We start from the raw sequence: 25,081 nt of genomic DNA, 5'->3' as shown, positions 1-25,081 counted from the left end.
GTGTGTGTCTGTGAAAAGAGCAGAGTGAGACAAGCTAGAAGATCTCCTCAACAGTTTTTGGAGTTTTTGCTCAATAAAACAGTTAGTCGTCTGTATTTTCAAGTCCATCGTCTGTATTTACATTGACCCACTGGCAGCTAAACTCTACGCCTTACACTATCGCGCGTGTATGAACTGTGACTACTTTTATATTGCTGATTAGCTGCTGGGCATTTCACTCTGTCTCTCACTGAAGGCAGTCGACCAATCGCAACAGGCTGTCATCGGTCCAATCAGCGCAGATTAGCTTCGCGCTAAGGAGGGGTTTGGGAACAATTGAATCACTGGACGATTCATACAGGAGTCGCTGGGATAATTAGGTAAAAATAAATGCAGATTATAAGACCATGAAAGTGTTTTTTTGACCCTGCATGCATATTAGACTGTTGTTGGAGACCCTTACAACCAAGATATGACCCTATTTCATGCATAATATGGGCTCTTTAAGTTATTTGGACTAAAAACAAGACAAAAACATCTATTAAAAAAAAAAAAAAAAATACTTTTTTTTGCAGTGAGCCAGAAAGCTTTAGTCTGATGATCTGACAAAAATCTGCACAGTTTTCCCCTCAAGTATCAGCTGAAGATGAATTATGACACATCATGCACTCAATAATGAATATAGCTTTGAAGACTGCTTTTGATTTTTGATTTTTTTTTTTTTGTATAATGACCCATGTGACTACTTGTTTCAGTCATTTTATGTTCTTCATGACGTTAGTATTTCACAGAAGATTACAAAATACATGCTTTAAAAAGTCTCAACTTCAGGATTTTTTCTTAAAACAAAAAGCTTTAGGATACCACTGATCCCTAATTAAACAAAAATGATGACATTGACTAAACACAAGCCCCCCCCATGTGTAACATGGGTACACAATATTCCTTTAAGTAAAAACAAAATACTACAAAAATATTATACTAACCTACACTACCTGACAATAGTTTTGTCACCGGTCCAAGTTTTATGAACAACAAATGCTAAGTTGACTTCTAGTTGAACATTAAAACACACAGCTAACATCAGCTTCCTCAAGTCAAACCGTTTATTAAATCAAGGTGTTCATTTTCTATTTATTCATCCAGCCATTATTAGTGACCGCAGAATCAGCATGTCGTCCTCTGGGTTGATAAAGGCTCACGCGTCTTTCACACACACACACACACAAACACACACACAACCGAATAAACTCACCGTCCAAACCAAATAAAAAAGGGCATCCGAACATCAGTGTTGGAAAACAATTGGCACAAATGAACACTTCATCTTCCAGAAGAAAGCCAAACGAAAAATATACATTGACAGAGTTCATTTGCAGAAAACAGATCACTGTTTAAGCCATTTTCACAATCACGTCCCAATCAATGCACAATAAAACAACATGACTTATGAAGAGGAATAAAATCTGAGTGATCTGTTTAGTGCAGATGAGCTCTTCATTCACAAATAATCAGCCAATTAAGGAAACTGTAGGGTTCTTTTAGATGGCGAGGGGCTCAGCACAATAAATACGCTGCTAGGTTTGTTTGTGTGTGATCACGTGAGGATGGTATCGTCGATCTCTTCATTGGAGTCTGGAAGGCTGGAGATCTTCTTCAAGGATCTGCGGTAGCATTCAGACAGCAGGTCATTACTGGCCGAGTCCAGGATGGCACTGATGCTCTGAAACACATTCACATATGGAAACATTACTTCAAACACTGCATGAGACTTAAAGGGCCATGAAACCCCCTCGTTTCAGCAGGATGTTTTCACACCTCTACTTTGGAAAAAGTCAGAAAAGCGGGCGTGTCCATCTCTGTTTAGGGGGGAGTGTCGGAGGAACTAAAGTGGGATGGTGTGGGAGTGTCTATTTGTGCACGCTCGAGTTTCAGTCAAAATACACACACGAGAAAGTGATGGTGTATTTTTTACAGTCATTGTGTTTAACCTACATGGACATCTGTAGTTGAATTATTTGCCAGATTATTAAATGTTGGACTTTAACTGCAGTTTGGCTCTTTTATTCAGGGAATTCATTCATGCCCCTCGCGACAAACGAGATATTTGATTTGAGGATCTGCTCTAAGCGTGTATTTTACATGCAATGTTTGATACCGCACGACGAATGAGAGAAAAAAAGCTCCGCAATTCCCGGAAACTTAGATGCACACGGCAGGTAGCGTCAGAAAGCCGCACGTGTTATTCCGGTCACAAAATGCGGTGCTAACAAGTTTGCACTCAGTGCAATAGTTAACTTAATTCGATACGAACAAACTGAATAAACAAAGAGCACTGGTCGCTCACTTACCAAATCTGTAGAGACAGGACAATGACCAGCAACTAGAGCCACGTCTTTATGAAGAGAAGACTACAAACGAATCCGGATTTCAGCGTTTGCAGATGAGAACAGCTCTCAGGTAAACGATAATCCTCCTTAGACACGTAAGTTATTGTTGTCGAGCGTCGCGTACACTGTTAATCCACACGTGAGTCTGAGCTCTCACAGAGAGAAAAGGAAAACGAAACTTAATGGCAGCAAACTATAAAAGCAACACTCCACGCTTGTTTTGCCAACACAACGTGGCGTCTCTGGTGTAAACAGTGACACTAATGAATATTAATGAAGTTGCAAAATAGAGCGCGCTGATTGGTTTGAACCAAGCCTTACTCATGCATTAATGCATCACACTGTAAGACGTAATAAGACACACTCTGGCACAGACGCCCAGTCTGCACGCTGGAATACACGCTATTATGTCATGACCGTGACGCAGCTTCAAAAATTTGTTTCAAACAGGAAGTACGAATTTGCTTGAAATAACGCAAAAACAACCAATTTACACTTTTTAGTGAAATATAGGTGTCCTAAAAGTGTTTTTAGCAGTGTGGGACACATATACGACTGTCAACAGCTCAAAAAATGTGTTTTGGTGTTTCGTGACCCTTTAAGGCTTGTACACACCGGGGCGCTTTTCGTTTGCGTTTATCGTCAGCGCTTTACGAGACGTTTCTTAGTATTCAAACCCAAGCGCTTTTCACTGGCGTCAAGCTGAAGAGTATGCTGCACAACTTTAAGCTTCTGACACCAGCTTATAACACAAAAGAAGAGGAAGAAAGGAAGTTCACACGATTGTTGATAAAGTTACTGGTGACTTGAACAAGCATGGATTATTCAAGCAGCAGCTCCAGCTCTAGCGATAAAGAAATGATTATTGTTCACCAGAGCAATAAACAGCTCCACGTTTATATCGCCTCTGGGCGTCTTCTTCAATGTGCGCTCGCATTGACAGTTTTGTGCTTGAGTGCCTCCGAGTTCTGTTTACTGTAACTTCAGCAGCTCCGTGCACGTGAACAAAAGTGCTGATCTGATTGGTGGAAAAAGCGTGCGTGAGGCGTTTTTTTTTTGTTTAATGACACTTTTGCGCCTGGCGTTTTGCATGTTGGTGTGCACGATCAAATTGACGCCCGTTATTTAGTCGTGAGGCGTTAAATGTCGACGGAAAACGCAAGCAAAAAAACGTCTCAGTGTGCACGATCCTTTAGGGCTCTATTTTGACTGTCTGACTGACGCGGAAAGTGCATAAATAAAACATAAAATATAAATAAACATTTATACACAAGTATTTATGTGTATAAAGCATCTGTTGTGTGAGTGCTTCTCATATGATATGTGAACGACCCGTACGGCTTTACTTTGACATTTCCGAGCAAACATGACATCGACAGAAACTTTCTGTTGTACACCAGGCCAACCAAAGAAAAACCATTGGTGGTAGCAGTGGAAACACAAGCCTGATAAAGGTGACCCGTAGCAACCCATACTGTACCACTCAGTGGCAACGGACCATTAAATACTAGGGATGTAACGGTATTGTAAATACCGTCATACCGCAATATATTTTTTTTTCGATATTACCGAAGTCGCATGACTCGGTAAAACTATAGGTCTTCTGAGAAAATTTGCTCAGGCGAATGAAGCGATCGGGAGGTAGCGAAAACTACAATTCCCATCAGCCCATGCTTGACCATCATCCCTTGCGGTCTGTTGTCGCTACAGATCCAGTAATGCGGAAATGGAGTGTGCTGCTAGAAGCGGGGATGAAAAAGAGCTGGAAAACTCTAAAGCAGGTGTTGTCGCGCGTGTACTGAATAAAGGTGTTGTCGCGCGAGTTCTTATCAGCTGTGTTGTCGCGCGAGTTCTTATCAGCTGTGTTGTCGCGCGAGTTCTTATCAGCTGTGTTGTCGCGCGAGTTCTTATCAGCTGTGTTGTCGCGCGAGTTCTTATCAGCTGTGTTGTCGCGCGAGTTCTTATCAGCTGTGTTGTCGCGCGAGTTCTTATCAGCTGTGTTGTCGCGCGAGTTCTTATCAGCTGTGTTGTCGCACGAGTTCTTATCAGCTGTGTTGTCGCGCGCGTACTGAATAGCGGTGTTGTCGCGCAAGTTCTTATCAGCTGTGTTGTCGCGCGCGTACTGAATAGCGGTGTTGTCGCACGAGTTCTTATCAGCTGTGTTGTCGCGCGAGTTCTTATCAGCTGTGTTGTCGCGCGAGTTCTTATCAGCTGTGTTGTCGCGCAAGTTCTTATCAGCTGTGTTGTCGCGCGCGTACTGAATAGCGGTGTTGTCGTGCGAGTTCTTAGCAGCTGTGTTGTCGCGCGAGTTCTTATCAGCTGTGTTGTCGCGCGAGTTCTTGTCAGCTGTGTTGTCGCGCGCGTACTGAATAGCGGTGTTGTCAGCACACTGTTCAGATTGATGCAGACATGAGACCTCTATCTCAGTCATGGCTTGTCCTCTCAAGTGGGGGAAAGACAATGGACAACGTTACCCACTGCTGTCAACCTGGGCCAAGTCATATCTCTCTTGTCCCAGAAACCTCAGTCCCAAATGAGAGGGTTTTTTCTGTTGCTGAGGACATTGTAAATACCCAGAGATACCAGCTTTTAACAGATTATAGTTATATGATAATTTTCCTTTAAACCCATCTCTATCTAAGTGAGTGAGTGATTAAATGTTGAATGTGATGAGTTTTCAACAATACTAAATTGAAACTTAATTTTTTTTACATGGTTTAATATTTTTTTGTTATTAAAATTGAAGTTCCTGTTTCAAAGCTTACAGATAGATGACTAATTTGTATGTCATTGACACTTTTGGCACTTTTTTGGAGTATTTTCATAAGTTTTGTTTTTTCCTGTAAATGATTCAATAAATAACGTACCGTGACATTCATACTGAGGTATTACCGTACCGTGAAATTCTGATACCGTTACATCCCTATTAAATACACAATTCAGATAAACATTAGGTGGTGGATTTCTGACGACGCGAGACCAGAGTTGTTTAATGTTCAGCTTTTGCCGCGTGCAGCATTAAAGTTGAAGAGCTGAGTGAGTACCTGCATGTTGTGTTCTCCGCGCCGCAGTCTCAGCAGGCTGACGAGTGTGTGTTCGCTCTGCGCTCGGACGCTGGTGTTCTTGTCTTTGGTGTTGTCCAGCAGTGCTTTGATGAGCGGTTTGACCAGACTGGGCTCCAGAATGGGGGTCTCGTCCTCTTTCCAGACCCACCACAACACCCGCTCCGCTACCAGACGAATGTCACTGGACTGGTTCTGCAGACACTGGAGCAGGACAGAAAGCACTTTAACAAACACTTCTGATGTCTGTTCTGTTGGTTTACAGACGCTCAAAGTACATATTAGGGCTGCACAATATTGGAAAAATTAGACATTGTGATATATTTTGTTTAGCTGTGATATACACTCACCGGCCACTTTATTAGGTACACCTATCCAACAACTCGTTAACACAAAATTCTAATCAGCCAATCACATTGCAGCAGCTGAATGCATTTATGCATATAGACATGGTCAAGACAACCTACTGCAGTTCAAACCGAGCATCAGAATGGGGAAGAAAGGGTATTTAAGTGAGTTTTTGGCATTGTTACTGGTGCCAGACGGGCTGGTTTGAGTATTTCAGAAAATGCAGACCTACTGGGATTTTCATGCACAACCATCTCTAGGGTTTACAGAGAATGGTCAGAAAAGAGGAAATATCCAGTGAGCGGCAGTTCTGTGGGAGCAAATGCCTTGTTGATGTCATAGGTCAGAGGAGAATGGCCAGACTGATTCAAGCTGATAGAAACGCAACAGTAACCCAAATAACCAAATCAAATCTCTGAACACACAACACGTCCAACCTTGAGGCGGATGGGCTACAGCAGCAGAAGACCACACCGGGTGCCACTTCTGTCAGCTAAGAACAGGACACTGAGGCTACAATTCACACAGACTCACCAAAACTGGACAATAGAAGATTGGAGAAGCCTTGCCTGGTCTGATGAGTCTCCATTTCTGCTGCCACTTTCAGATTATAGGGTCAGAATTAGGCATCAACAACATAACCGTATGGATCCATCCTGCCTTGTATCAAAGTTTCAGGCTGGTGGTGGTGGTGTAATGGTGTGTGGGATATTTTCATGCACACTTTGGACCCATTAGTATCAATTGAGCATTGTGTCAACGCCTGAGTATTGTTGCTGACCATGTCCATCCCTTTATGAGCACAGTGTCTCCGTCTTCTGATGACTACTTCCAACAGGATAACGTGTGAATCATCTCAGACTGGTTTCTTGAACATGACAATGAGTTCTCTGTACTCAAATGGCCTCCACAGTCACCAGATCTCAATCCAATAGAGCACCTTTGGGATGTGGTGGAACTGGAGATTCACATCAAGGATGTGCAGCCGACAAATCTGCAGCAACTGCATGATGCCATCATGTCAATAAGGACCAAAATCTTTGAGGAATATTTCAGTACCTTGTTGAATCTCTGCCATGAAGGATTAAGACAGTTCTGAAGGCAAAAGAGGGTCCAACCTGGTACTAGTAAGATGTCCCTAATAAAGTGGACGGTGAGTGTATATTGCAATATGAATATAGTTTCACCTGATGATTTAAATTGCTCTATTTTAGAAAATGTTATTAATTTAGATCGACTGGGATGATCAAGTATTTTTCTATGCAGTGCGCATCTGCATAAATTCTAATTAATTACAAGCATTCAGAGCAAAAATAAGAGTGAAAAAAAACAGCTCTTTATGGTTTTCTAGGGAGTCTAACCATATTCAAGTACAAAAATTGAACAATCAAATGTAAAATAACATGGTCGTCATAGCATGATTAATTAAAAAAGATTTAATAATATCTCTTTATTTTAAGTTTTAATAAATAATCTAAGCCTGCAACGTGACTATTGCGGACAAATATACATAAAGACAAAAGAACAGTAAGACATTTAAATAAGTGGAAAATAATTGTTAAAAAAACACACACAATTGTTATTATATATATTTTAAATTAAGAATTTGCTTTAAAACACACTAGAACTCAATAAGGTCACATTCCTCACATAAGGTAAAACTTTGCATTTTACATTAAAAACAGCAAAACCTCACAGTAAGATTTTATTTGTTTACATAACCTAATTTCATTAGTTAACATGAAACAAAATGATGAATAATTCTATATACATAATTCATCTTCATTTTAACAATAACAGATCAAAATCTGAACATGGTGTAAAAATATACTTAAATAATGGATTTTTTTAAATGTAGTCAGATAAGCTTTACTTTCTAATGTGTTTAATAGGGGTGTGAACCTACACTGGTCTCACAGTTCGGTTATGATTATCATGCCATCGGTTCGGTTCAATTCGATATCTCGGTGCATTGACAATGCTTTCCATACATAATTAGATTTCTTCTTCACAACACACATTTTTTTTTATTAATATCTATCAATATTTTAATATTTATATACTATTTGTAATACAATTTTGTTCTTTAATACAAGCAAATATGTAAACTGTAGCTTTAATTTGACCTGCTCAAAGAAAACACTCTTTCTGAATGTATTAAACAAAACTCCAACAGATGCACAGAAGACAGCATGAGCATTTATAGGAAATAAACTCATGTAAATATGATCCCGTTTGCTTTTTGAGCTCTGTCAAAGGAGCTCTTACACCCCTATGATTGGTCAATGTCTTCACACGCTCAACAGAAAGGGCTGCGCTTTGCTTTAGAAATGAAAGCGCTGTTCACTGATGGCGGTAAGAACAGCTGCGGTTACAGTCTGTATGCGCATAATTAGGGCTGCTCGATTATGGGAAAAATCATAATCACAATTATTTTGGTCATAATTGTAATCACGATTATTCAAAACGATTATCAGTTGAAGTCAAAATTATTCGCCCTTCTGTGAATTTATTTTTATTTATAAATGATTCCCAAATGATGTTTAACAGAGGTTTTTTTTTTACAGTATTTCCTATATTTTTTTCTTCTGGAGAATGGCTTATTTGTTTTATTTCAGCTAGAATAAAAGCAGGTTTGAATATTTTGAAACCTATTTTAATAGCCCCTTTAAGCAATATATATGTTTGATTGTCTGCAGAAGAAACCACTGTTATGCAATGACTTGTCTATTTACCCTAGTTAACCCTTTGAATGTCACTTTAAGCTGAATATCTTGAAAAACATCTAGTAAAATATAATAAACTGTCATCATAGCAAAGATAAAAGAAATCAGTTATTAGAAATGAGTTATTAAATCTGTTATGTTTAAACTGTGCTTTAAGCATCTTCACTGTATTTTTGATTTTATTATTGATTAATGATAAAAACAGTCGGCAGCAGCAGGAATACAGCACGCTGTCACTTTAAGAAAAGTGCAGCTCTGATATGGTTTGTCTTTCTGGTGTCTTTTGATTCTCAACTTGTTAGTTTATTACACAAATGAGGATTAATATGAATAATCACTAAACATCGCGCTCTGACACAAGTGTGCATGTATTTGACCATTAAAGCGCTCACATTAAGATCGCGTTAGATGTGTGTGTGCTCTGCTGTCCGAGGCACAACCACACAAACACACACGCTACCTGTCAGAGGCTAAGCACGGCGCGCGCACACACACAACAGCACGTGCTCTTGTGCGCTTTTAAAAATATGAATGATGAGCATCCCGTGCTGCAAAAATTACATTACAGCTCATGCTTTTAGTCATTTTCACGTGGAACTGAGCTTTGCAGAGGCAAAGAGTCACACGTGTACAACTGGAAAGGGGGCGGTACGTAATGGAATAATCGTTTATCTCGATTAATGCTTTTTCATAATCGTTAAAAGCCAAAATCGAAATCGGATTTTCGATTAATTGCACAGCCCTACGCAGAATACACAGTTATCACAGGTAATTCGTAACAGACACAGTGGGGAGAACTCGCACCTCAGGCACGCTCGGGTCTAGATACGCAAGTATCGATTTAATAGCCAAGAGAAAAGGAAAAGTTTCCTCACAAACACGCCAACGGGTCAATTGTCCAAAGTAAGAGAGAGAGAGAGGTAAAGATGGAGTTTTGCAGCATTTCTCCGTAGTAGTGAAATAGCGGCTTGTGTGCTGTCAGTGAAACACTTTCCAGCAAACTCACAAGCAGTTGAACTGTCCATAATTATCTGCCTTTGAAGTAGTAGTTGCGTTTTGTTTACTCACCTTCGCCTACATCAACATAGTATTCTACTGCGATGTCGCGAATAAGAAATAAATGCTGTCAGTACCTAATAACCGGTTGTGATCTATTACTTAAGCAATATTGCATTGTCCCCGTCTGCATTGCGGTGCACTAAAGAAACAATTAATTTTGACACCTCTAGTGTTTAAGCACATTTTCAGACAATATAAAAACACTGCCAATATTGTTAATTGTGTTAATGGCGGACTGACCTTGATGAACTGTGTGATGATGCGGGGCGATACACTCTCTGAGCCTCCAGTGCGGAGCTGGTGTCTCATCAGGAAACCCATGGCTCTGATTCCACTGCAGGCGATGGGGATCTATAGAAAACACACACACACACACACGCACATCCATCACACTTCAACATCTGTGCTGATTACAGGTCTTTTCATGGATGAGGTTCTCATATTTATCACTAAATTTTAGGCAAATCCGTGTCATGCCATTTCAAACCATGTGAAACTGAATACCGGATTAATGATGCTGAAAACTCAGCTTTTTATCACAGAAATTAATTGCCTCTTTACATATATTCAAATAGAAATGTTATTTTAAATTTAAATGTAAACTTCTAACTGGTAGTGTAAAAAAATATCTTAAAATGAATCAATCAGAGGATTCAGCAACGTTTCAGCGGTAAATAACTTCTTGAAAGTGAAGAGTTTTGACTGTTTTCCGATCTTTTGGGCCCAGAACCATTAAACATGGGCTTTTCCCCAAGGTTATTATAGATTTGTATATTTAAATGAGCTATTATTTTAAAAATGTGCTATAGCTTCGAGTTTTACTATGTTTTATTAGTGGTTTTGTAGGTTTTAGTTTGGTTTTAGTCAGGTGGTATAGATTTTTACTTGCCCTTAAAGGGTCACGAATCACCAAAACACAGTCGTATATGTGTCCCACACTGCTAAAAACACTATTAGGACACCTATATTTCACTAAAAAGTGTAAATTGGTTGTTTTTGCGTTATTTCAAGCAAATTCGTACTTCCGGCTTGAAACAAATTTTTGAAGCTGCGTCACGGTCATGACATAATAGCGTGTATTCCAGCGTGCAGACTGGACGTCTGTGCCAGAGTGTGTCTTATTACGTCTTACAGTGTGATGCATTAATGCATGAGTAAGGCTTAGTTCAAACCAATCAGCAACTTCATTAATATTCATTAGTCACAGTGTTTAGACGACAGAGACGCCACGTTGTGTTGGCAAAACAAGCGTGGAGTGTTGCTTTTATAGTTTGCTGCAGTGAAGTTTTGTTTTCATTTTCTCTCTGTGAGAGCTCAGCTGGAGTCACGTGTGGATTAACAGTGCACGCGACGCTCGACAACAATAACTTACGTGTCTAAGGAGGAACATTATTTACCTGAGAGCTGTTCTCATCTGCAAACGCTGAGATCTGGAATCGCTTGTAGTCTCCTCTTAATGAAGACGCGGCTCTAGTTGCTGGTGATTGTCCTGTCTCTACAGATTTGGTAAGTGAGCGACCAGTGCTCTTTGTTTATTCAGTTTGTTCGCATCGAACTAAGTTAACTATTGCACCGAGTGCAAACATGTTAGCACCACAACCAAACTTTAACCTCGTGTAGGATTTTCACCGCATTTTGTGACCGGAATAACACACGTGGCTTTCTGACGCTACCTGTCGTGTGCATCTAAGTTTCCGGGAAATGCTGAGTTTTTTTTCTCTCATTCGCCGTGCGGTATCAAACATTGCATGAAAAATACACGCTTAGAGCAGTTCCTCCAATCAAATATCTTGTTGTCGCGAGGGACATGAATGAATTCCCTGAATGAAAGAGCCAAACTGCAGTAAAGGTCCACCATTTAATAATCTGGCAAAGAATTCGACTACTGATGTCCATGCAAACACAGTCACTTTGTCCCCTGTGTGTGTGTGTATTTTGACTCTGAAACTCAGCGCGTCCAAATAGACACTCCCACACCATCCTTCTTTAGTTCCTCCGACACTCCCCGCTAAACAGAGCTGGACACGGCCACTTCTTTTCTGACTTTTTCCAAAGTAGAGGTGTGAAAACACCCTGCTGAAACGAGGGGGTTTCATGGCCCTTTAATGTGTCAAACTTAAAAAAAAAAAAAAAAAAAAAAAAGCAAAAATGTGCACTTTAATTTTGACACCCAGAGACAACGTCACCAAATATAAATCAGAGAGGTCAGACTTTCTCTTACAGAGCCTCATTTCAGTTGTCAAGTTTTGTAAAAATCTATTAAATCAATTGATCTATTAAAAAACAGGCCTACAATTATGCATTATAAGCTTAAATTATAGATATAAATACCAGATGAACTGGTGTTGTGCCAAGAAACGCACCCCTGCCGTAAAATGCAACTCCTCTAAAATGTGCATATATTAACTTAAATTGATATAGCTACGACAACTAATGACAGTGACCGATGGGAGTTCAATAAATGGAACCCTTACCTTACAGAAGATATACATTTAAAAATATAAATAGATTTAATTTAAATACAACACTGATTAGATTAAGTTAAAAACTACAACAATTTTATGTTTTTCGTTTGTTTAAAACCAACCAAAACGCCTAATTTTAGAAACAGGCTCATAACAACCGTCTGTACTACAGTCGATGTTTGTATTATTTGTTTTTTGTAAGCCTAGTTTTAAAATGCTTTTCACTTCTTGTTTCTCCTTAATCCATCAAAATAACAATCATATTGGCCTACGTTTTCATCAATTATGGCCCTTTGTTTAAATGTAGACTGAGAATGCTAATGAAAGTCTATGAAGGAGATGCGTGCATTTTACCACAGGGGTGCATTTCTAGGTACAACACGACTGCAGTCAGATCATGAAGCAGATTAATGTTGATCTTTCCTGAGGTGTCAGTGCAGAAATGAACAAAACAATAGGCCTTATACAACATATCATAAGAATAAAATATGATAAAATGATCAGATGGTAATTTCTGTCAATTTTCCAAACAGATTAACAGCTCTCTGTAATATTTCAGCACGCTTTCACTTTCATTTTCGACATGAAACACACATTTACTGGTAGGAATGACATCCCGCCCAACTCTTGATAATTCTCTCTTCATATAGCTGTATATATGGCTATAATACACTGTGATATTCACCTTATTCTCTGCGTATGAGTGGGTGCAGCCATTTGAATCATTTTGGCTTGAGCCTTCCGGTCTCATTCCCTTACATTCATGTTTAGACATTAAAAACAGCTCGTTTTGCTGCTTGATGTTGCAAACTGATATTTTCCTATTATATTATTCAGCTTTGTCTGTGTAGTCATTCAAACACTTGTTTGTAGAGCAGTAGTCTGACTGGTTTGTGCCTTTTATTATTATTTTATTATTATCCACAAAAATGAGCGCACTTCCTCATTGAAGAATAAGGTCAATAGCCTGTTTCATTAGTTCGTTGGATTGTTTTGCTTTCTCACTACAATCGATCCGCTCCAGAGTTTCAATTGAGTCGAGACCACCTCATTTAGGCAATCTCAGACCGATTGATTGGGTGCAGATCCGAGCGCGATTGCTGGATTCACATATGCCAAACGAACCACACTAACTGGGCAAAACGAGACAAGTTCCAAAACAAACGATTAGGAGTGAAAGTACCCAAAGACTGTATTTGCACGCAATTGACAGACAGTCGCGGGCTCGTGGCCAAATTTAAATTTAGTGACAATGCAGCACTGGCCCGATCGGGCCAGTAACCATCCTGTCTAGTGTCCCGAGCGTCCCGCACGCTGGGCCCAGGCTATCAGGCAGTCCTTATTGTCGAGCCCTGTATATTTAGTTTTAGTAATTCTAGTTTAGTAGAACGTGTCCAGTTTCAACCAGAGCAAAGATTAGCATTTGCACAGAATGTTTTTTTTTACCTAAATGAACATTACATTAGAGGTCTGCACTCCCGCTGCTGTACCACTGGAGCCAAGGGACCCAACCACATTGCTGCGGCGTGGGAATAAATTTCCGAATAAATCGCGGGAGCGGTCGGTAACAGGTTTAAATTTTGGATGGGAGTGGGTGGTTCAACAATATCGCTCCCGGCTCCCGAGCGAGCGAGCACGCGTATGTGTGTGTGTGAAAGAGACAGCATAATGCTGCATTTAGCTTGTTTGATGCCATCTATGCTGTGTGTATCTCTCTGTGTGTGTGTGTGTTTATACAGACAGCGTGTTATAGGCTGTCTGTACTCTGTGTTGCTGGGTGGTTTTCAGTTTTGTCCTCCCCCAGTCCGTTAGCGGGATCGGGCGTGGTCGGTACAAAACGGGGCGGGTCGGGAAGCGGGACAACAAATGCTGAATATAAGCGGGAGCGGTCGGGATCGGGCTAAAACCTGGCGGGTGCGGGTGGGAGTCAAAATTTTGTCCCGCGCAGATCTCTACATTACATTACCGTTAATTAAAAAACTTACAGTAATAAAAATAAAAGAACTGTTTAAACAAACACTGAATCCAATACCACACAAATGCAACATATAAACATTATGAATAAAAACATCTTCCTATTAAAGATCATACTGAATATGTAGTTAAACTACCTCTTTAACAACAAAGCTGAAACTATAGAACACGTTAGTTTTAGAAACGTTTTTGTATATAATCATAGCTTGACCGATGTGTTTGGCGCCATCTACAGGCGTTTCTCTAAACAGCCGCAGCTCATATATTCCATCACAGAATGACTGCTTATGAATTCTGCAAACAATTAATTTTAGCAAATTATTTTATTTCAGCTAGTTATTTAGTGACAGTTGTTAGTTTCATTGTTAAATTTCTAAATGTTTTATTTATTAAGTTTTTTAGATTTAGGAGTCTTGGTTTATTAAAATAAGCTTGTGGTTCTCTTACTCTGTCAGCGGTGGCGCTGGACAAGACGGCCTCCAGCACAGAGGAGTTGTACTCATCCACACACAGCTGAGCAGAAGCAGACTTCACGGCGATAGACAGAGCCAAACTACGCCCATGACGAACCATCCAGTCCACGCCAGACACATCCGCTGCACACAAACATATATATATAACACAACGTGATCTGGATCAGTCAACAGTAGGTGTGGGATTAAAATAAAATGTATTCATAGTGAATCTTCCTCTAGCAATTTTGAATTGATTCTAAAAAGTTTAGAACAGATTCTGTGAACAGGCTGGAAACTGAAGCGCTGAACGCCGTATGCATGTATGCAACATATGTATTAAAAAGATTTGCATAGGTTAAAACTAGTCTAGGTGAAGAATCATTTTGGGAATCGAAACATGACTCCCAGAATAGGAATGAGTTGAGATCAATCCCACTGCCAAATATTCAACATCAGAGTGTTTCTCTTACCGAGGATGTGCTGCTGTAAGACACTCTTCAGCTCCTCTTCTGATAGAAAGGCACAGAGTTCACCAATACAGCCCGCAGAGGCCATTCTTGTGGCATCCTACACATATGCGCACACACACAGGTAAGGATACAGACACTCAGCAACCACATCCTGTGCTAGATACTGTTACAAAGACGAAAAACACACATGCATTCACACTCTCAAGTCTAAGAGTAAAGATAATGAACAAGTTTGTCTAATCAATGTCAGAAAAAACATTTAAGATATTCTAAAATAAACTTTACAATAACGTTCAATCTGGTAAATAAATGTCTTTGAATATTGATAATCATCTATTCCATATCATACAGCCATGATCATATCGTACAATAAATAATAGTATTTTATTATGATCATCAACAATAAATGCATTAAAGCACATGATGCTTTTTTCACACCGTTTTGTATATAGCTGTACCTCATCATGTCCCAGCATGCTCAGCAGTGTGGTGGTGATGTTCTTCCTGATGGCGGGGTCCACCTTAGCTCCTGCTCCCTGAATGACAAATCGCAGGGCCTGCAACATCGTCTCCCTGCAGCGGCAACAACAACAACACAAAATATGTCTCATTCATGTCTCATTTCCAAAAGAAAACACTCTGGGTTGTGCATCATTTACCAAAAATTACTTTATTCTGCCAACAGTATTGACTTACTGAGTGTGTTTTTTTTGCTTTTTTAAGCCTGACAGTGTAGAAAGTTAACATTTAAGCCACCAGTAGGTCTGCAGTAAGTGACTGTCTAAATGACAGATTCATTCAAATGATTCACTCAAATAGCTGATACATTTATACAAGTGACTGGGCTTTAGCTAATTAAGAGCATGTGTGTAAAAAAAAAACAAACACAAAAAACAAAGGGCAGAGTCATTAACACACAAATCAAGAGCAATATTCGAAGGCTAAGCATAACCAGAGCGCACAGAATCTTACGGAAAACCTTGCACTTTTAGCGAAATTAGATGTAGTCTAAAGCGCTGTCTGCTAAAAAAAAAAAACTAGTGCAATGTCTTTTGTTAAAAAACTAGCCTAGAGCACCATCTACTGTTAAAACTAGCTAATCTAGAGCGCCATCTGCTGTTAAAAACAAGTCTAGAGCGCCATCTGCTGTTAAAAACTAGCCTAGAGCGCCATCTGCTGTTAAAAACTAGTCTAGAGCGTCATCTGCTGTTAAAAACTATCCTAGAGCGCCATCTGCTGTTAAAAACTAGACTAGAGCGCCATCTGCTGTTAAAAACTAGCCATGAGCGCCATCTGCTTTTAAAACCTAGCCTAGAGCGCCATCAGCTGTTAAAAACTAGCCTAGAGTGCCATCTGCATTTAAAATCTAGCCTAGAGCGCCATCTGCTGTTAAAAATTAATCGAGAGCACCACCTTCTGTTAAAACTAGCTAATCTAGAGCGCTATCTGTTGTTAATAATAGCTAGTCTAGAGCGTCATCTGCTGTTAAAACTAGCTAGTCTTGAGCGCCATCTGCAGTTAAAAACGAGTCTAGAGCCATCTGCTGTTAAAAACTAGCCTAGAGCGCCATCTGCTGTTAAAAACTAGCCTAGAGCGCCGTCTGCTGTTAAAAACTAGTCTAGAGCACTCTCTGCCGTTAAAGACTAGTCTAGAGCGCCATCTGCTGTTAAAACTAACTAGTAAAACGCCATCTGCTGTTAAACACTAGCCTAGAGTGCCATATGCTGTTAAAAACTAATCTAGTGCACCATCTGCTGTTAAAAACTAGTCTACGGCGCCATCTGCTGTAAAAAAAAAAACTAGTCTAGAGCGCCGTCTGCTGTTAAAAACTAGCCTAGAGCACCATCTGCTGTTAAAATCTAGCCTGGAGCGCAATCTGCTGTTAAAAACTGATTCAGAGTTTCATCTGCTGTTAAAAACGAGTCTAGAGCGCCATCTGCTGTTAAAAAACGAGTCTAGAGCGCCATCTGCTGTTAAAAACGAGTCTAGAGCGCCATCTGCTGTTAAAAAACGAGTCTAGAGCGCCATCTGCTGTTAAAAATGAGTCTAGAGCACCATCTGCTGTTAAAAACAAGTCTAGAGCACCATCTGCTGTTAAAACCAAGCCTAGAGCGTCCCCTACTGTTAATAGCTAAGCTCAAAATTGATTCCAGCACATTCTGCAATTGTAAGAAATAATCCATAAACCACAATGCATCTCTGCAGCTCTAACAAGCAATATTCCAGTCAGAAGTGTACCTGACTCCAGAGTCCTCAGCGTTGCGTATGGCTGCCAGCTGCTCAGTGAACAGTGGATCTACTTTGGTGTGGATGGAAACGAGCTGCCCCAGAGCCTCCGCCGCCCGCAGCCTCACAGCCCGACTGGAGTCCTGCAGAGCCTTTAGGAAGGTGGTCTGCAGCTGCGGCAGGAAGGGCTTCAGAGCGATGCCCACCTAGAGAAAACAAAGCATTGCGAATGTGAATAAAGAGTTTTTTAATGTTAATCAATTAAATTTTCAAGCCAATAATCAATTTATTATTTTCTGTTTTGAAAAAGTTTAATGCTCTTAAAGGGACTGTCAAGCAAAACCTCATGAAAACAAAGCCTTGTGAAAGAAGAATCTACGTCAGCATCAGGATAACATGATGAGCAAAAACAAATAGTGTTATATTAATATATATTTTTAATGGTGGTCAAATGAAATGCAGTCTATGGGTGGGACTGTACATTTGTTGCAAACTATTTGCGTCTTGCGTTTAATCGATGATGCCCCTAGCGACTAGTTGACGTCAACTTGACTTTAATAACATAAAAGTCGACATAAAAAAATGTAAAGTCGTTCAGCTCCTAATGTGAACAAAAGATGTGAATGGACACTGACTTTGGCCAGCAGTAGTGTGAGGGTCTCCAGAAGAGCAGTTTTGACGTTCCATGCGAATCGGTCTCCCAGGATTCGGATGAGCGGTCCAGTGATGTTGACCACTGACGGCCGCAGAGCCTCCGCTGAGGTCAGTTTAATGACTCCACCTAAAGCTCGAGCCGCTTCCTCTTTCTGCTCTGGACTTCCTGTCAGCACACCTTCCCTCAGCACAGGGAGAATGCAGGTCACTCCCTGAGGACAAACACAGTGTAAATAAATACAAAATAATAAACTAAATTAATAGCACCATACTATGTACTTTCAATATAAATATTAATAAAAAAAAGTGAAGGGTTAAGGTTCCAAAAAAGTGAGATGAAAAACTTTTGCCATAATTGAAAAACAAATTAAACGTTTAATACCATAGATTTATTTACGGTAATTAACAAAAATACTAAATGTTACTCCTAAATAAAAAATAGCAGGAAAAACAGCGTAGTGGTCTGTTTATTTCAGTGAGTGGCATCCAGTTATTAAAATATGCACAATTATATACAATATAATATACAATAAATGTATTGTCAAAAAAAAGCAAAAAAAAAAAATGAAAATCATAGTTGATTGAGACCACACACACATGATCCTTTTGAATACTGCAGATTTTGACTTGTAACAGGTTAACTGGCTATTCTTCTCACAAATACTAGCTGTGTATCATACTGAACACTATAATAATGATTATATGCAGACCTCTGCTCTTCGTTTGTTTCTCTGAGTGACTCTTACCTTCTTGGGCAGGCAGAAGCCAGGTAAGTGTTGACCTTTGACCTCAGCAGCAGCAGAGCGGATGTCCCTGTGCAGGTCATCAATCAGAGAGAGCTGACTGCCCGCATCCAGTTTCTGCACACAGATTTATGATCTTAAATCTGAAAATTTCAGCTAATAAAATGTCATTGTCATACTTCAAGTAATCAAGCTCATCAAGGCTGCACAGATTCAATAAAAATACAGTAAAAACAGCACTATTGTAAAACATCACTGCTTTAAATGTTTTCCATGTAGATGTGTGTCAAATGAAATGTATTCGTTTTCAGAATCAAACAATCTTTCAGAAATCACTATAATGAGCCAATTTGATGATCAAGAACTATTTCTGATTAACATTAATGCTAAAAACAGAAATCTATATTGTATTTTATTACATTAGAAATGTCTGTACAGTCACTTTCGACCAATTTGATGCATCCTTGATGAATATCATTTTGTTTCACAAACATTTCTCTCAGACCACAAACTTTTAAATAGTAGAGTACATGCTATAGACCTTTTTCTTGGAACGCAAAATTACCCATTATGCTTTGCGTGTATGCGCAAGGAAAATGCGAAGAACTTCCAGTCGACAGCTGATGCGTGTAAACATTTACATTTGGACAGCTTTGAAACGATAGTTTTAATCTATTTTACCTGCTTTTATCCTCTTTGAACTAATACTGTTGTCCATCAGCACCATCTCCTGGACTGATCATTTAAAGAAATGCGATCTAATAGGATGGAAAACAGCTGCTGTGAGGCGTTTTCCCCTCGTTGTCAGACGGCATCTTCTGCAGTTTAAATGAAGCCTCGTCATCGCTAAAGTCAACATTTTCTCTTTATTTCAAATACATAACCAGCCCAAACAAATGTCATTCACCAAAATGTTTGACACACACACATAGCCTGTAATGTGCCACTGACACACTGATTTAATAACTGTGACAAAGTGAAAATATAGGCTAGTGCCATTTCAAAATGACAGAAAAACACAAACCGTGGTAAAAACAACACATGAAATAAAACACAAACGGCTCGCGATTAGAATGAACAGCAAATCAGCCAGCAGAGGATCAATAACAGACTTTTATTGGTCATTTTTGTAAATTGCACGACTTTCACCTGTTAAGTTTCATGCCAGTACTCTGGTTTGCTCTCTCTCTCTCTCTCTGTCTGTGTGTGTGTGTGAGTGCGTGTGTTAAAGAGCCGCTGAGGTAACAGCTGACAGGCCGGGAACGCACACACACACTGTATTTCTGACGGCAGACATGTGAAATAGGAGAACGTTTTTCTCGTATTTCTGATGCGCTTGAACCACGTTACAGATTATAACGACTTTAACAGACACATTTCTAAGTTGTGCGTCACAAAAACACTCTGTTATCCATTAAAAACGTTATTGATACCCATTTTTGGAGTGCAAATTACCAGTTGTACACGCTGTACACGGAAGTTTTTAGCATTCTACCGGAAGACGCTGGTCGCTATGGCGCCCTCCATGCAGCAGCCATGAAAAAGGTCTATAATAAAACAATTTCTAGTTATATCGGCCTATGGCAGCTGGATTAATCCAAAAAAGTGTTAGTGAGGCCAGCAGGAGGCGCTCAACCTGCGGTCTGTGTGAGTCCTAATGCCCCTGTAAAAGTGGAGGGGACACTGTACTGTCAGTGGGCGCCGTCTTTCAGGTGAGAAATTAAATCAGCCCTTATACCCATGGCCTCCCAATCATCCCTATCCACTGAATTGGCTCTATCACTGTCTCTCCACTCCTCCAATAGCTGGTATGTGGTGAGCGCATTGGCGCCGTTGTCCTGTGGCTGCCATCGATTCATCCAAGTAGATGCTGCACACTGGTGGTGTTGTGGAAAGACCCCCCCTCATGATTGTAAAGCGCTTTAGGTGTATGGCCACAGTGGCGCCTGCAGCCGTACGGCTGTACGCACTGTGCATACCTACCACGAGAGGGCGGGAATTAATTTTTATTTATATATTTATTTGTGACATCATTTAAATGATTATTAATTATTATTATTAAACAGTATACAGTACAGCTTCCTGCATTTCCACTATCGTGCCAAATCGTTCTGAGAACACTCGGGTATGGATACGGTTGTTTCTCCACTGAGGACTCCTGAAGAGAACTTAACCAACAGCTACATGCACTGCTTTTAAACTACACGTTTAACATTATTGATGTTCACAATCCTACAGCTACATACTATATCCATGAAACACGAAGTTGCAGACACTTTGAACAACGAGGAACTAACTGCACTTCAGTCAAGCCAGATGTCTTGTTTAGTGATTTAATGCCGGCTTTACCACCCGAAGGACGGTTACGGCGTGTTGAGATGTCGGCTGTCACCGGAGAAAGTCTAATCTTTCAGTACTTTATTGGGGTTGTGTTTGAAAGCTTTAGTGGCACTGTAGCTGTCCAAGGTACTGTCGTACGAGTTAAATTATATATGCACCAATAAACAGGTCAAATTAATGAATAAATAAAATAAATATGGATTCTTAAATGTCGGTATAGTTTTTACTCAAAAAATAATAATAAAATGTTTTATAAAAAAAAAATGAGCAATTTTCACAATTTTTTATGATTCAGTCAAATATGATTTGGACATTTATGGGGGCATGTAACATGTTTCTTTGCCTTTTTTTTCTTTTTTTGTTCTCAGTGATCTTTAATATATACTGGGTAGATACGCAAAATATTTTCTAAAATGTCAAGCAGGATTTTGTCTATAGCTTTAATTATGAAGACAATTATATTATTAAATCTAACAAAAATAAAATAATAAAAATGCAAAGATAAAAAGAGCAGAATTCTGCCAAATTATAAAGAATATTCGTTTTTATTTTACTTGATGCATTCGTTATTTAATGTTTGCATACTGAAATAACAGATATCGGAAGGGGGCGGGGCCGTGCTGGATTTGTGCATACATTGGAACGAAATCCTGCAGGCGCCCCTGTATGGCCATACACAATAAATGCGCTATATAAATACACATTACATTACTTTTTGCAGTTGAGTCTGTTTTAGTTCGGATCATATTCTTACCACAAACTAACTGCTCCAGGGTTCGTTAGAAAGCGTACCGAAACCACCTCTTCAAGGAGTTCTCGGTACGCTTTTGGTGCACACATAAGTGCCATTGCTGCATTCACACCTGCCCAAACGAATCGCACCAAGAGGAAAAACGCACTCTAGTGCGATTCAACCAAACTAAATAAGGCAGGTGTAAAAGAACCCTTAGCTAATATTCAGAATATCTACAATAACTGATGACATGTGATAATAATTTTTAGGACAATCTGGCTGTTTTTGTACCTTTGTAATGGAGTTGATGGTGTCCCAGCTCTGGCTCAGCACCTCAGTGTTGGGGTCATTCATGAGACGCATGAGTCCTGATAGCAGTGTGCGTGTGTGAGCGCTGTAGTCCAGCCGTGTGCGGGAGAAATAGCCGTTGAGGATGGTGATTGAGGCCTGTCTGAGCCCAGCGTCCGCTCCTCGCGTCGCCTCCAGCAGATCTTCAATGATGATCCTCTGACCCACTTCATCCTCCACTGACAGAATCACCGTCTGACAGTTGCTCAGTTCCTGAACACAAGATAAAACACTATTTTTACCTTGATAACAAGAGTTTTGGTAGCAATTATGCACAATTAATTGTATTTACTACAGTGTAAGTCAAAATTATTCGCCCTCCCGTGAATTTTTGGTACTTTTTCCCAAATGATGTTTAACAGAGCAAGGATTTTTTCACAGTATTTCCTATAATGTTTTTCCTTCTAGAGAAAGTCTTATTTGTTTTATTTCAGCTAGAATAAAAGCAGTTTTTCTTTTTTTTTCTAATAATTCAACTAATAATTCATATGGTAAGTTTGCTATGGTACAGCGTCAGAAAGAAATGATTGAGAGCTGTCAGTCACCTGCAGACTCTCCTCTGTGCCCAGCTTGTCTTTAAGAGAGGAGAGCAAAGCGGGCAGGATGACGCCGAGGTGCCGCGTCAGAGCATCTCCCGCCACCGCAGACAGAAACGCCAGCACACGCGTGTTCACCGGAGGAGCCGTCAGCTGCACAGGACACAAATAAACCATCAGAATAACACCATAGTCCAAATATAACAAGTGTGAGGATTATTCTAGTGTCAGCGTGAGACAAACACTCAGAAATCATCCTGAATATCTGATGCAAACTGCTGACAAACATAGAAAACTGCATGCTGTATTGCTCATTTTAAAACAAAATGCATGAATATAATGTAAATGTGGAGAATGTGAACTGATTGACTGACTCAATGCAGTACTCTGGAATGAAAGTCAGATTTATTTGTAAATAAATAACTGCGAGTGTTAAGAGTTTGAGTTTAGTTATTCCATGACAAGATCAATATAGATAGCAGTAATATTACATAATTACTTTATATCATAATGATATGGAATGAATGAATAAAATTATAAATGTATCTCTAAATACAAATGCAAGTATAAAAAATAATATAGATAAAAAAAATGTAAAATAATGATAAAATAAATAAATAAATAAATAAATAAATAAATAAATAAAAACAACTGTATGTACTGGGCAAAATTAAATTGGTATTAACCACATCCAAAATGAAAGATTTTATTTTGTATGTATGCACATGTATATATTCACATGCAAACTTTTTTATATATACTACAGAATATATAAATTCTTTATATATTCTATATAAAATATATATGTATATGATACAAATATATAAAATAAATAATATATATATATATATATATAATAAATATATATATAAATAATACACAACATTTATTATGTCAAAACAAACTTTTTTTTTGGATATGATTAAAAGTGATTAATACTAAAGATATAAATAAACAACAATATAAATGTATGTATAAATAAAAATATAACTATACATATAAATACAAATATAAACAAAAAACAAACAACTGGTAGAATAAATGAATGAATAAATGAATGAATGAATGGATGGATGAATAAATAAATAAAAAAATAAAAAAATAAATAAACAATGTATGTGCAGGGCAAAAATAAATTGGTATTAACCACATCCAAAATAAATGGTTTGTTTTGACAATTTAAGTGTGTGTACTGTATATTTTTATTTTGTATGTATGCAGATGTATATATGTATATATTTGGGAAAATGCTTATTTATATTTAGATATAAAATATTTATGCAAATTATATAGAAATTTAATTTATAGAATATATTTATTGGATATATATCTATTTTGGATGTGATTAAAAGTGATTACTACTAAAGATATAAATAAAAAAATAAATGAATATATAAATAAAACAACTATATATATATATATATATATATATATATATATATATATATATATAAATACAAATATAAACAAACAAACAAACAAACAAACAAGTGGAAGAATAAATAAATAAATGTATGAATTAATTAATTAATTAAAACATAAAAAAAAACATTATATATAATTTTTAAGTTTTGTGATTAAATTCTTTCTGGTGACAGGTTTTTAAAAGCATCTATCAAAAAGCTTGGGTGTCAAGAAAACTGGCTATGAATAAAATGCATTACTGTTCAGGCTCACCTTGGGAACCAGGTACGGCAGGACTGAGCGACTCTTCACAGCCATGACCTGCTTCAGTCCATCCAGAGCAAACTCTGACGTCTCCTCGTCCTCCTGCAACAGCAGACAAGGACATTTTCAGTGCTCTTCACGGTCTTCTTTCTTTAACTGTGTCAAAGTAACTGCCAACTCTGAAAGTTTGCTGTCAGTAAGACTTGTTTGCAGAGAAATTAATCTATTTACTAGTCAAGGTCACATTAAAATCCTCAAAAGTGGCAGCAAAACACTTTCTTTCAGATACATTTGAACTGTACAACTTAAGGAGAACAGTAATGTTATGAAAAGTAATATATGTACTTAATACTTTTTACATTTAAATATGACAGTACAGGGCAGAATGAGTATGTTGTTTTATTTTCACACATCCAGCTGTTACACTGAATGAAGATTCAACATTATTTCACCTTTATTTTAACCTCTTCTTTTCACTGATGTTACTTTAAAACATTTGATTTGCATTTCATTTACACATGTTCACACATATAACTTTAATTTGACACCAAACTGGATCACCTCATCTGTGTCCTAAGCTGCATTATATTCTTTTTATTTCATGTATTAGTTTATTATATTCTTTGTTAGCTAAACTTGAGGATGGTGGATGGCATTCGAAATGAAATGTGTCTGACGATTAATTGCCTAAGAAATAATTGTTAGACTAAACAGCTGCAATCAGAGCAGTCAGTACCAGTTGTTTGAGCAGTGCGGGCAGGATGTCGTCCAGGGCCTGGTGACCGATGGTGGTGTGAAGCTGCTCGAATGTTTTAGCAGCCGCTTCTCGAACCTCCTCCAGCGGGTCACACAGAGCCTTGCGCACGGTGGGCACCAGAGACTCAGAGAACACCAGAACCTGAGCA

The 25,081-nt window shown here is 38.8% G+C and overlaps 1 protein-coding gene across 3 annotated transcripts in view; it reads right to left on the bottom strand.

Moving 5' to 3' along the window:
- Nucleotides 1–1,067: 1,067 nt before the first annotated feature.
- gcn1 (GCN1 activator of EIF2AK4) overlaps nt 1,068–25,081 on the bottom strand; it is a 107,144-nt gene continuing 83,130 nt past the window's right edge. Inside the window, exons 46-59 of one of the 3 annotated variants that reach the window (XM_087264066.1) lie at nt 24,913–25,074; nt 24,186–24,278; nt 22,518–22,661; nt 21,916–22,185; nt 18,555–18,668; nt 17,790–18,020; nt 17,167–17,360; nt 15,387–15,501; nt 14,929–15,025; nt 14,451–14,599; nt 9,805–9,915; nt 5,414–5,635; nt 1,581–1,702; nt 1,068–1,369 (exon numbers count right to left, since the gene is read on the bottom strand). In XM_087264066.1, coding sequence (XP_087120192.1) covers nt 1,303–1,369; nt 1,581–1,702; nt 5,414–5,635; nt 9,805–9,915; nt 14,451–14,599; nt 14,929–15,025; nt 15,387–15,501; nt 17,167–17,360; nt 17,790–18,020; nt 18,555–18,668; nt 21,916–22,185; nt 22,518–22,661; nt 24,186–24,278; nt 24,913–25,074 — 2,091 coding nt within the window. In that variant the 3' untranslated portion in view covers nt 1,068–1,302. Of the gene's footprint in view, nt 1,703–3,417; nt 3,877–5,303; nt 5,636–9,804; nt 9,916–14,450; nt 14,600–14,928; nt 15,026–15,386; nt 15,502–17,166; nt 17,361–17,789; nt 18,021–18,554; nt 18,669–21,915; nt 22,186–22,517; nt 22,662–24,185; nt 24,279–24,912; nt 25,075–25,081 lie in introns of those variants that run through there. The other 2 variants (XM_087264067.1, XR_015497379.1) reach the window with 2 other exon arrangements.

The sequence above is a fragment of the Danio rerio genome, chromosome 8, assembly GCF_052040795.2.
Source record: "Danio rerio strain M-AB ecotype USA chromosome 8, GRCz13ab, whole genome shotgun sequence".
NCBI lineage: Eukaryota > Metazoa > Chordata > Actinopteri > Cypriniformes > Danionidae > Danio > Danio rerio.
The sequence above is the reverse complement of the archived record's forward strand: the minus strand, read 5'-3'. Positions and strand labels throughout refer to the sequence as shown.